At 27.7% G+C, this 13,045-nt stretch overlaps 1 protein-coding gene across 2 annotated transcripts in view; it reads left to right on the plus strand.

The window, feature by feature from the left end:
• LOC123010815 (neuropeptide FF receptor 2-like) overlaps window positions 1–13,045 on the plus strand; it is a 25,882-nt gene that overhangs the window by 2,310 nt on the left and 10,527 nt on the right. For both annotated transcript variants that reach the window (XM_044407949.1, XM_044407952.1), the window contains exon 2: window positions 10,868–11,010. In XM_044407949.1, the coding sequence (XP_044263884.1) occupies window positions 10,868–11,010 (143 nt within the window). The remainder of the gene's footprint in view (window positions 1–10,867; window positions 11,011–13,045) is intronic.

Consider the following 13,045-nt stretch of genomic DNA (forward strand, 5'->3'; position numbering starts at 1 on the left):
AAAAAATAACCAAAAAACCTTAAACAACACAAAGTAATTTAAAAAAAGTAAAAAAACCTATATTGTGACAGTTTTTTCTATGTCTCTTAATAAACCGATTTTGTTGACTTTCTAATAAATTTCATAATAATTTGACATGGTTTTATTACAAATAGAAGAAAAATTGTTTAATTTTTAATTCTTGTTACACTGGTGCCATGTTTTAATTTTTTTTTCAAAAATGTATGATTTTACTTAAATGTTCCTAGAGGCGTTTATATAATTTAAATTTTACTCTACATGGTGTTTACTTTTTCTTCCAAATTTTGTAATAAATAAACAAATAAGTTATTGTTTATTTCACTCACTAGAAAGATAATTAATAATAAAAAACTAAACAAAAATCGGTTGAAATTACACAATTTGGTACTTTTAGTGAACATCCTGTATAGTGAAATGAAGTGGAAACCACACCAAACAAAGTTTTGTTTACAAAACTTCAAAATTTTCTTATTTAATAATAAAAATTTATAAAAATTTAAATTAAAATTATTTAATAATAAAACTTTAGAAATAGTGAATTTGAAGCATGAATTTTTCAAACACTTGAATTATTTGGCAACACTGTAAACAAAATCAAAAATGGTTTGTTTTTATGTTATTTGACAAGACTAACGAAAAAAGTGTGAGTTACTATTAAAAAACATTGATTACGATGCTTGAATTATGGAACACTCTGTATATTTAAAACGAATTTTAATGAATCTAGGAAAATAATAATTTTGTAATTTAGAAATGTTGTTCAATTAAAAGGTTTGATATTCTAAGACTCATTGCAAATTATTACTAAATCGGTCAAAAAATAACCAAAATTGGCTAAACAACATAAAGGAAGGTAAAAAACGTAAAAAAAAACTATTATGTGGCAGTTTTGTTGATTTTTCGATGTTTCGTAATAATTTGAAACGGGTTTTACCACAAATACAATAAAAATGAAATGAAAACTAAATCAAATAAAGTCTTGTCTACGAAATTTCAAAGTTTCACGTTTTTATTTAATAATGAACTTGCAAAAAAAATTTTTCTAAGAAACTGAATTTTGCTACACTCTGTATATTTGGTATGAATTTTAGCGAATGAAATAATAAGAAATAATAATTTTGTGATTCCAATAATAAAGTGAATTTCCAAAGTCGATAAAAAGATTCCAATTACAATATTTAATATTCTAAAGCCCCTCTCAAATAATTGTCAAATTAGTCAAAAAATACCAAAACCAGTCCTAGGATGATAATAATAAGATAAACAAAAAGTGAAGACAAACATCATGTTTTGACAGTTTAATTAACTAGCGACCAATTTGATTTGCTAACAATTTGAGCGGGGTTTTACACTCAATGGTACAAAAATTTGTATGAGAAACCAAGATCTCTACAACTTTTGTGCAAAACTATCGATTTGGTGATAACTAATGATCCCTCAGCGTGAATTTGTCGGTAAATCCCCCCATCTTACCTTCTCATATACTGATCCCTAATGACGACCCAAATAACGAGCACGTTCGCCAACAAAGCGACAACAAACACCGGCACATAAAGTCCAATCACTACAAAATTATCCTCTCTGAATTTTCGAAGCACATTTTCGATTATTTCAGTCTCATTGGATAGATTCATGATTTTTTTTTCACTTTCGAGGATTACATTATGGTCTCACAAGTCCGCAAACCTGAAACAGATGAAGATTTCACGTTATTATATTAGTCTCAATGTCAATCGAGATGTTTCAGTGATAGAATTTCAGCAGCAATTCGATTTTTCAGCGCTCGATTGAAGCGCCTTTTGAAGGCATTCGTGCGTGGGTTTTCACGAGTTGTGTATTTGAATGGGTTTGAAATTTTTTTTCTAGTTATACTTTTATAAAGCGGAACTGATTTGTGATATTCGCAGGGAATCGTTCGAAAAAAACGTAATAAAAAATTCCCCAGTGTGATGATACGTTTCTCGATGACAAAATAATAACAAACTTGATGTTTCGTTTCGTTTTGTTTGATATCTTCCTAATTAAGAAAAAATTACTTTGGGAAGGAAATATTGCATTTGACAGGCTTCTACGACATATTAAATTTCGTATACAAATAAATCATTTACAAGTTTCGAATTTAATTAAAACGAGTCGCGAGATTATTTCTCAACTAATTAACATACAGGGTGATTTAAACGGATTTAAGTTGAGTTTCATCCCAATCCGTGTTAGACAGTTGGTGATAAATTATTTTCAAATCCCACTTTTCTACGAATTGTCTGCACTTTCGCCACTTTTTGTTGTCCTATCACATATCGGGTTAAGGGCGATATTTTATCACTTTTGCCACCGACAGAAAGCATCGCAAAGGCTGCGATAAATTGGTCGATAAACCGAAATTTTTCCCAACGTAAAACTCCGTTCAAATTATTATAATCGAGCGAAATAAACATCAATGAAATTTGATTAAACTGTCAAAAAATTTTGGTTTTGGTGTTTTTTGACCGGTATGATTATTATTTGAAAGGGGCTTTAGAATGTCAAATATTTTAATTACTGACTTTATTATTGAAATTACAAAAGTATTGTTTTTAATCAAATAATCAACACTATGCCAAATAATAGTTTTTGATTTTGCTTGAGGCGTCCCAAATAATTTAATTTTCTATGAAAAATTTTTTAAAGTTTTGATATTAAATAAAAAGTTGAAACTTTGAAGTTTTGTAAACAAAACTTTGTTTGGTGTGGTTTCCACTTCATTTCACTATACAGGATGTTCACTAAAAGTACCAAATTGTGTAATTTCAACCGATTTTTGTTTAGTTTTTTATTATTAATTATCTTTCTAGTGAGTGAAATAAACAATAACTTATTTGTTTATTTATTACAAAATTTGGAAGAAAAAGTAAACACCATGTAGAGTAAAATTTAAATTATATAAACGCCTCTAGGAACATTTAAGTAAAATCATACATTTTTGAAAAAAAAATTAAAACATGGCACCAGTGTAACAAGAATTAAAAATTAAACAATTTTTCTTCTATTTGTAATAAAACCATGTCAAATTATTATGAAATTTATTAGAAAGTCAACAAAATCGGTTTATTAAGAGACATAGAAAAAACTGTCACAATATAGGTTTTTTTACTTTTTTTAAATTACTTTGTGTTGTTTAAGGTTTTTTGGTTATTTTTTTGGCCAATTTAGTAATAATTTGAAACGGGCTTTAGAATATCAAACGTTTTAATTGAAAAATACTGACTTTATTATTGAAATTACAGTTATTATTTTCAAAGATTCATTAAAATTCGTTTCAAATATACAGAGTGTTCCATAATTCAAGGACCGTAATCAATGTTTTTTTAATAGTAACTCAAATTTTTTTACATTTTCGTTAGCCTTGTCAAATAACATAAAAAAATCCTTTTTTGATTTTGCTTACAGTGTTGCCAAATAATTCATTGTTTTTGAAAAATTCATGCTTCAATTTAAGTTTTTCTAAAGTTTTATTCTTAAATAAAAAAACTTTGAAGTTTTGTAAGCAAGACTTTATTTGGTGTAGTTTCTTTTATTTTACTATACAGGATGTTCACTAAAAGTGTCCAACTTGCACAATTTTCAAACCATTTGTTTTATTTTAGAGTTTTATTATTTTTGTTTAGTTCTATTCCATTAATAATTCTCTTCCTACTGAGTGAAGTAAACAATAACTTATTTATTTATTTGTTACAAAATTTTCGAAGGGAAAGTCGGAGTGAACACACTGTAGAGTAAAATTTTATAAAAGCTTCTCGAAAAATTTAAATAAAAACATTCACTTTTTAAAGAAAATTAAAACATGGCAACACTGCAACAAGAATTGAAAATTAAACAATTTTTATTGTATTTGTCGTAAAACTCGCTTCAAATTATTTAAAAAAAAAATCAACAAAATTTTGTTATGTAATTAAGTGACCTAGAATCAAACTGTTACAAAATGTTTTTTTTTTTCATTTTTTAACTCACTTTATGTTTAACCAATTTTTGTTATTTTTTTGACAGATTTAGTAATAATTTGAAACGAGTCTTTAATAATAACAAATATTCTAATTAAAAAACATTTCTTTTTATCGCTTTTGAAAATACTGACTTTATTATTGAAATTACAAAATTATTATTTTCCCATATTCATTAAAATATGCAAAGTGCTCCATAATTCAACGCTTTTTTAATAATAACTCATATTGTTTTATATTTCTGTTAGTCTTGCCAAAGAATTTAATTTTTTTTATTTTCCTTGCAGCGTTGCCAAATAATTCAATTTTCTTTGAAAACTTCAAAGAATGCTTTCAGCTAAATTTTACTAGAAGGTTTATTTTTTAAGTAAAAAAGTGAAACTTTAAAATTTCGTTTCCAAAATGCCCAATTTTCAATTTATTGCCGCATCCAGCTGAGTATTTTAAGTAAAACCCATTTCAAATAATTATCAAATTTAGCGAAAAATCAACAAAGTTGATTAATTTAAGCCCACTTTCCATATCTTAGTGTAGTCCAGCAATCAATTTGGTAATTTTTTGACCAATTTAGTAACAATTTGAGAGGGGCTTTAGAATGTCAAACTTTTTAATAGTCAGAAAATAACAGAAATTGAAAAAATAATTAATAATGTCAATAATAATAATATCAATATTAGTTCAAAGACAACATATGCACAGTGTCATAAATAATAAATAAACAAAACCCTCGTTGTTTATTTCATTGAAAGTGATTAAAACTGTAGTAAATTAACTATTGATAGTTGGCAATACTGTCTTGTGTGTTATTACGGATGAAAAATGACAATCACATACACAATTCATTGTCCTTTAAAAGCACAACATTTAGGTCACCAATTCTAATCAACGAAAAAAATCGTATTGATTGACCTTTTTTTATCAAACTTTCGGAAAAGTGCTTTGATTGCAATAAACAATAACGCAATTTGGCTACTTGTTGTGGTTCAATGATTCGCGAACAAAAATATTAAATTTGTTTCCTCGTTTCGAATCATTTTTTATCAAATTGAAAATCTTTCCATATTTCACCCAAAGACAATTTCTCTTCTCAAATTTTAAGTGTTCGTCGTGTTTCAACAACAACAATTCAAAATAAATAAACTAACTAAATTCAATTAGCTGCAAATTGAGGAAACTTTACAAGATTTCAAACTCAAACTGAATTACCTATAGAAAACAGAAACTAAATTAATTAATTCGTCTGTTTCGTGTCAGAATTTGCATAATTCATACGAAATATTATGTGCGTGTGGTGCATTTGCAAAGAAAGCGAAATAAAAAATGCGGATTGAAATTCAGGGGATTCACCCGTGTTTGATTTTTTTTTTAAATAATGAAATTGGGGCAGGAAAGGATCAAAGTTTGTGTGTTACACATATGAAACAAGTTTAGTTTTCTTTTGAGCGAGCATGTTTCGTGCTTGTTTAGATTTTTAAGTGGATTAATCCTTTTTTCATGTCAACAAATGGCAATTTCAGTAATTATGGGATTTTGTTGGTTTTGTCATTAAAACATTTATTTTGGTTGGGGCAAAGTAGCGGAGTTTAATTTAAAATTTGATACTCATTTAATTTCCTGAAACCGTCTACTTTAAGGAAATTATAATTGCGAACGTCTCAAAATAATTTTTCATGATTATTTAGTTTTTTTTAATTCATCATCGTCTAAAATTTTTACACAATCAAGATTAAATCCAAAAATTAAACTCTGTTGTATCAAAACTTTTCAGGATTTTTCATTTAAAAGTTTCATTTGCTATTTTGCTTATAAAACATTTATTCTGGTTGGGGCAAAGAAGAATTTAAAATTTGATACGTATTAAATTTCCTGAAACGGTCTACTTTAAAATAAATATTATTGCGATTGTCTTAAAATAATTTTTCACGTTTTTCAGTAATTTAGAAAAATGTGTTGAAAAAATTGTCCGGCGCATCCACCACTTTTCGTGTTGTTATTCAAGGGTTAATTTATGATTTCGTCCTTGATCTATTTATTGTTAAGTCAAAAATTGCATCCCATTAGATTCTTGTTACAATTAATTACAGTTGGATAACCACCATTTTCGTCTTTCAGTCGAGATGATGTTTCATTGGTTATTTTTCACCATTTTCTAAATCAAATAAATGTCCAAACATTTTTTATTAATTTTTTGTTTACTTTTACCACAAAAATCACATTTCTGATACTTAAAATCTGAAATTTAAACAGTTTTCAAATCGATAAGTGAATCACGCAACGAAAMGTTGAATTTTACATTTTTATTTAATGCAACAATGTAAAAGTCGTTTCAAATTCTTATAGACAGTCAAGGTCAAGTTTAAAAATAATTTTAAATTGCGTTGCCAGGTAACTAAACTGTTAAAACAGTGAGGTTACGTTTGACGGATGAATTCACACAGTTGGCTTCCTCTCAAATGGCCAAAAACGCCAATTTAGTGTTGGTACAACTGTTTGTTATTTTCAAACCAAATTTCACTTTTCTTCRATTCAGAWATGACGCTCCGCTGTTAAAAATTGACGCATTGGCGAAATTATTTCACTTGCAGTAATACCAACCTCGAAATCAGTCAGTCGTGCCAACAATAACGACCCACAAGCCCGCAAGAATTTGAAACAAGTTGTGATACTTTGCAACGCCCAAATCTGTTATAATTCTGTTTTCAAAAATTGAAATTTCCTCACATTATAAAATTTATTTTGGGGTCATTTTATTTTAATCTGTTTTTAGTAAATCGTGACGTTTTATTTATCATCCCGATTTTTATTCAACAAATTTCTGAATTAAATTTTCAATAGTTTTAAGTGATTAGGAATAAATTGTCTTAGTTAAAAAATAAAAAACACAAATTAATTTAACATTAACTATTACGAGAATAGTTTTGTACACATTTCTGGCCGAATTTTATATAAATTCACCTCAACGTTTCTTCAAACGTGTTCAAAAGCAATGAAACTAATTATCACACTTCAACTATTTACATTTCAATTGTGAGAAATTAATTAGACGAAAAATTAACAACATGATTTACCAAAATCAGACTTAATTCAAATGTGATTCAAATAAATTAAACCAAAGTGAGGTAATTATACAACAATTATCTCAATTTCAAAAGAAAATGAGACGAAAATGCATACGGGATAAATCACAAAGTCGTCCAAATTAAAATTGCTTGCTTGCATCGCCACAACTTCTCGAGCTTAAAAATATTTTTAATAAATTATTAATATTTACCCATTTGTGACAGTTTAATTAAATATCAATTAAGTAGATTTTAATAAGAAATCAAGTTCATTAAAGGTCATCCCAACACAACAGCCAAGGTAATATTAAAACAAACAAGCTAAACAACAAATACACAACATGAGGGAGAATGTTTGAGAGTTTTAACCTTCTTTTCCTCCTTTTATCTCTGTGTTTCGATTTTAAGCCGATTTTTTCCACTAGCAAAAAACGACATTTCCAATACAAGTGAATAAAAAATTCATTAACAAACAGTTGGAAAAGGTTTTTTCGAATTCTCAACTCAAGACAATAATTTTGTAATTTGTCAAAGCGACAAGTTATTAATCGTTGTGAATTATTACCCAACTTTCTGAAATTTAAAACTTGAAAACCGAATTTCCGTCGTTCCCATCCTCGGATCTGGTGCATAAAATATCGCTAACTCCATTTGCCTCCATTTGCGTGCAATTGACGTTAACAGTTTTGGGCCTGAAAGCCGATGATTCATCCTGAAAAAACTCTTACTTTGTGGCTTCGAAGTGTTTTGCTTTAATTTCGCTCTGTAATAGAGTTTTTCAGCAATTACAATTTCAATTCGAGATAATTCTACATCTGTTTGATATTTTTTCAGGATAAAATAAACCGCGTATTTTTAGGATTTGTTTATTAACCTGAAAATAAAACATACACAGTGTAGGCATCTTTTATTCTTATTTTCTGCAGTACTCTCGAATTTTCAGGAGTCATTTTTCAGGCCGGTTGCTTATACATTCCAATATGTTCGCCTGTCAAGATCTAAAGATATATTTCGACAAAGTGAGACAAAAAAAAACAATTTGTTGTCTGTTTTTCCCGTGTCACACTTTGTATTCTCATTTTAACTTGAGAAAATGTTGACAGTTTGTAAAAACGACTAATTATTATTACTTGGAAGTTAATTCATTAATAGTCGAGCCTTGTCAAGGCTTTAATTTCGCTCTTATCTTTAGCAGACGCGAAATTAAATGTTTATTTAGAAATTTTCATGACGAAAGCTGTTGGATAATCCCTAGTCATTCGTGGAACCTTGAAAAGTTTTAATACCTGAAATGCCACTAGAATTCCTCCTGAAACTAATGAAATTCAACATTCGGCTGTAAAATTCCTCATAACACTAGCCAAAGTCAAATGAAGGAAAAAAGGAAATCCTTCATTAAATCGTAAATTAATTAAATTAATTAAGTAGAGTACAAGGCAGGAATTTTCATTTCGAATATTAGAATTGTAAAAAAGCGTGAACGTAACAATAATGAAACGTAAGATAAATACCTAGAATGAGAAAAATTGCATTCGTAATGGAAAAATTGCAAAATAAAAAAAAGTCGCAAAAACGTAACCATAATCGCAATCGTAAGAACGTATATGTAAATTAATAAAAAGATAATTACTGCGAATCCTTATCGTTAAACCTTATGCATTTTAAAAAGTAAAACGTTAATGTAAGAATGTAAAAAATATAAAAAAAGACAAGTCAAAAAATATACAAAATGACAAAATAATTACAAAATATAACATAATACAAAAAAGAAGGATAGGCGCATAGTCGCATAATGTTAGGCTAAGTTTGGAAATAAAAATCAAAAAACATAAACGTTAACGTAAGACCGTAAAAACTTGAAACTTAAAAATTTTTCTTTGGTAGCATTTTAATGTAAACCTAGCGTATACGTAAATAAAATAACAAAACGTAAGAACGCATAGAATTTTCACTGTAGTTAGAAACGCAAACGTAAGAATGTAAAATACAAAGACAAAACTACTATGTAAAAAACCTTTAAAATAGCAGTCGTAAAGACGTAAACGTAGTGTTCAATTTAATGAACGTTACTTCTCCTTTTAACGTAAGAATGGTAAAAACGTAAAAACTTAAAAACGCAATTGTAAAATTTTAAAAGTGTAATCACAACAAGCAACTGTTAGGACGTAAGCTAAATTTTATAAAAAAATATTCTGCGTAGCGTTAATGCAAAACTTAAGAACGCAAAATTAAAAAACGTAAACATTAACGTAAGAACGCAGAAACTTGAAACCTAAAATTATAAGAAAATAAGATAAAAATTTGAATATATAAATCGTAGGAGGAAACGTAAGACCGTGAAACATAACGTAAACGTAACGTATACGTAAATAAAATAAAAACATAAAACAGCATTGAAAAGTAAAGATTTAAAAACGGAAATCTAAGAAACCATAATAATGTTTACACAAACATAAACATAAGAATGCAATTGCATGTTATTTTCGCTGTATCCAAATCGTTAAGAACGTAAACGTAAGATTGTAAAATTCAAAGACAAAACCGCTATTTAAAAAAAAAACTTTGAAATCGCAATCGTAAAGACGTAAACGTAGTGTTCAATTTAATGAACGTTACTTCTTTTAACGTAAGAATGGTAAAAACGTAAAAACTTAAAAACGCAATTGTAAAATTTTAAAAGTGTAATCACAACAAGCAACTGTTAGGACGTAAGCTAAATTTTATAAAAAAATATTCTGCGTAGCGTTAATGCAAAACTTAAGAACGCAAAATTAAAAAACGTAGACATTAACGTAAGAACGCAGAAACTTGAAACCTGGAATTGTAAGAAAATAAAATAAAAATTTGAATATATGCAACGTAAGAGAAAACGTAATAACGTTAAACATAAAACTCTAAAAAACTTGAGTAGCAATTTAACGTAAACGTAACGTATACGTAATAAAATAAAAACAACAGCAAAACAGCATTGGAAAGTAAAGATTTAGAAACAGAAACGTAAGGATAACAATAATGTCTACATAAACATAAGAACGCAATCGCATATTATTTTCACTGTAGCTGTATCGTTAAAAACGCAAACGTAAAATACAAAGACAAAACCATTAAAATCGCAGTCGTAAAGACGTAAACGTAGTGTTCAATTTTATAAAAGTTATTTCTCCTTTTAAAGTAAAAAAATGTAAGAACGGTAAAATTGTTAGGACGTAAGCATAATTTTATAAGAAAAATAACTATTCTCCGTAAGAACGTAAAGCTTAGGGACACAAGGTTTAAAAAGCATAAACGTTGACATAAAAATTTGTATTTTAAGAATGCAAGAAGAAAAGGTACAAATTTAAAATAAAAAACTATTGGAATTTAAAAACGTAAACGTAAGGCGTAACAATGTCAAAACGTAAAACGAATACGTAAAAACAAAAAAACTATAGAAATTCGAAAATTCTAAAAATCGCAGAAACCAAAAGTAAAAAAGTAGTTGCCAAACTTTTTGATTAATCTAATAGTTTTTTTACTCAAGATTGGCCAAATTAGGAGCTTGAATCTCGACTTGAGCATTTTTTTTCCTTCAACTCTAAATAAAACGACGTTCGTAAAGTTCATCTACTAGATGAAAACAAACTTTCAAGGAAATAAATCTCCTTTTAGAAGTTAAATCAGAGAGGACTAAAGAAAACCTTCTTAGCTTACCCCAACTCTAACATTTGCTTGACAAATAAAAAGCGTAAACAATCAAACATTTACTCCACACAACAAATTTGATCCCAGCTTTGTGCAAACTATGTAATTTCTTTGTTTTCTCTCTTCCAGCGTCACTAACTACTTCCTAGTGAACTTATCGGTGGCCGACCTCTTGGTGGCCCTCGTCTGCATGCCAAATGCGGCTTATGCCGCCTACACCTCCATCTACAGCTTCGGAGAGTACACCTGTAAAATATCGGCCTATTTCCAGTGTAAGTACATTTAAAAAAAAAATAAGTTGGTAACACTTAATTTGTAAGTCACAGACCACTTTGATCAGACATTTATTAATGGTAGTTTAGAAACCACTCTAAATTAAGCTAATCTTGTGTTTCCATTAGTTATATGATACACACGAAACTCGAATAAATTACTTCGCTACATTACAGCCGGATTTTGTTACCGGAAGTTTGCATATAATTAGTTTTACCTTTTTGCCAGGTGTGCAGTTTTCTGATTTTGTCTTAAAACACTACAAACTGTCTGAAACAAGAGAGAATAATCGCATTTTTATTGCCCATTTCGCGACTTAAGTAAGAAGTAATGGAATAAAATCTGAGCAAAATCCAGATTTATTCAAATTTCACAAAATGTTTTGTTTGAAATAATTGGAAAGTGGAACAAATTGTAATATTTTATCATGATTTTAGAATAAAAACTTCATTCAACTTCGAATATAAACATTTTTGAGAGTTCGACTGTGTGTTTTTTTTATTCACCCTACTGGATTTTAAAATTACGCTTTATTTTATATTTTTCAGTTTTAAAAACTTTTTCATCAAGTCGTTTTACTTTAATTTTTGTAATGGTGTTTGAAGAACTGCTTATCTTCTAATCTTGATCATTTGTCTTTATTCTTAATGATATCTTTAATTAGTTATTTTTCTTTCTTTATTTAGTCTATATTTAGGTTTCCACAAAGTATCTTTTAATCTCCATATTTTCCAGTATTTTTGTCCTTCTGATTTTCTAATCCCTAAGTTTTCTAACTTTTTATTGAAAGCATTTTTATATCTCAAAACAATTCAGTTTTTCAATTTTGAAACTCCTTTTTAAAGCCTTTCAAAGCATAAAAATCTTTATTTTTCAATCCCCTTACAGTTCACTTAAAAAAATTTTTAATTTCCGAGTGTCTTTACATTTTCTTGCAATTCTTTCCTTCAAATTCTACTTTTTTATTGTAATTACATACTTCAAAGTAATCTCCCATTATCTCATTACATTTTTATAGTCTGAAATAATTTCTCTAAATTTTCAAAAGTCTTTATTTTGGTCTCTTTATTCTTCATTTCTGTCACTTATCCATCTTTCATAATAACAATTTTACAAAAAAAGTTTTTCTTTCAAATTTCAAGTTCTAAAACTGTCAAATCTTTAAATTTCAAATATTTTATTTTTTCCTTTTGTTTTTTTATCTTTCAGCACAATAAATTTCAAGATATTTCCAGATATATTTCAGTATCTCTTTTTATTATTTTTCTCTAATTTCCGCGTATTGAATTTATGCAGTCTTTAATTTTTTTTTGAATCTTTGTACCTCAAAGCAATCTCTCTATTTTCACATTGCATTTGTAAAGTCTTTAAATTAAATTCTCTATATCTTTAAAAATCTTTATTTTAAGTCTGTTTATTCAAACATTTATCCATATTTTAATATAATACTTTCTCAAAGATACTTTCCTTCAAATTGCAAGCTCTAAATCTATATCTTTGAAACCAAAAGTTTTCAAGATACTCTCCCTTTTTATTAGTCTTTTTTTGAATCTATGTACCTCAAAATAATCTTTCTATTGTCCACGTTACATTTGTAAAGTCTTTAAAATAAATTATCCTCTATTCTTTAGAACTCTTTATATTAAGTCTCTTTATTCTTCATTTTTGTCTTTATACACATGTTTATCCATATTTTAATATAAAACTCTCTCAAAGATACCTTCTTCCAAACTAACAAGCTCTAAATCTATGCAATCTTTAAACTGTCTTTACCTTATTGTTTTTGAACTATCAACACAAAAATTTTCAAGATTCCTTTCGATCTATGTATTCCAATATCCCTTTTTATTATTTATCTTTAATTTCCGAGTGTTAAATTTGTGTAGTCTTTAATTTTTTTTTAATCTTTATACCCCAAAGTAATCTTTCTATTTTCACGTTACATTTGTAAAATCTTTTAAATAAATTCTCTAAATCTTTAAAACTCTTTATATTAAGTCTGTTTATTCTTCATTTTTGTCTTTGTACACATAT

Source organism: Tribolium madens, unplaced genomic scaffold (assembly GCF_015345945.1).
Source record: "Tribolium madens isolate multiple individuals breed KSU strain unplaced genomic scaffold, Tmad_KSU_1.1 Scaffold_91;HRSCAF=231;Tcas5.2_LG7, whole genome shotgun sequence".
NCBI lineage: Eukaryota > Metazoa > Arthropoda > Insecta > Coleoptera > Tenebrionidae > Tribolium > Tribolium madens.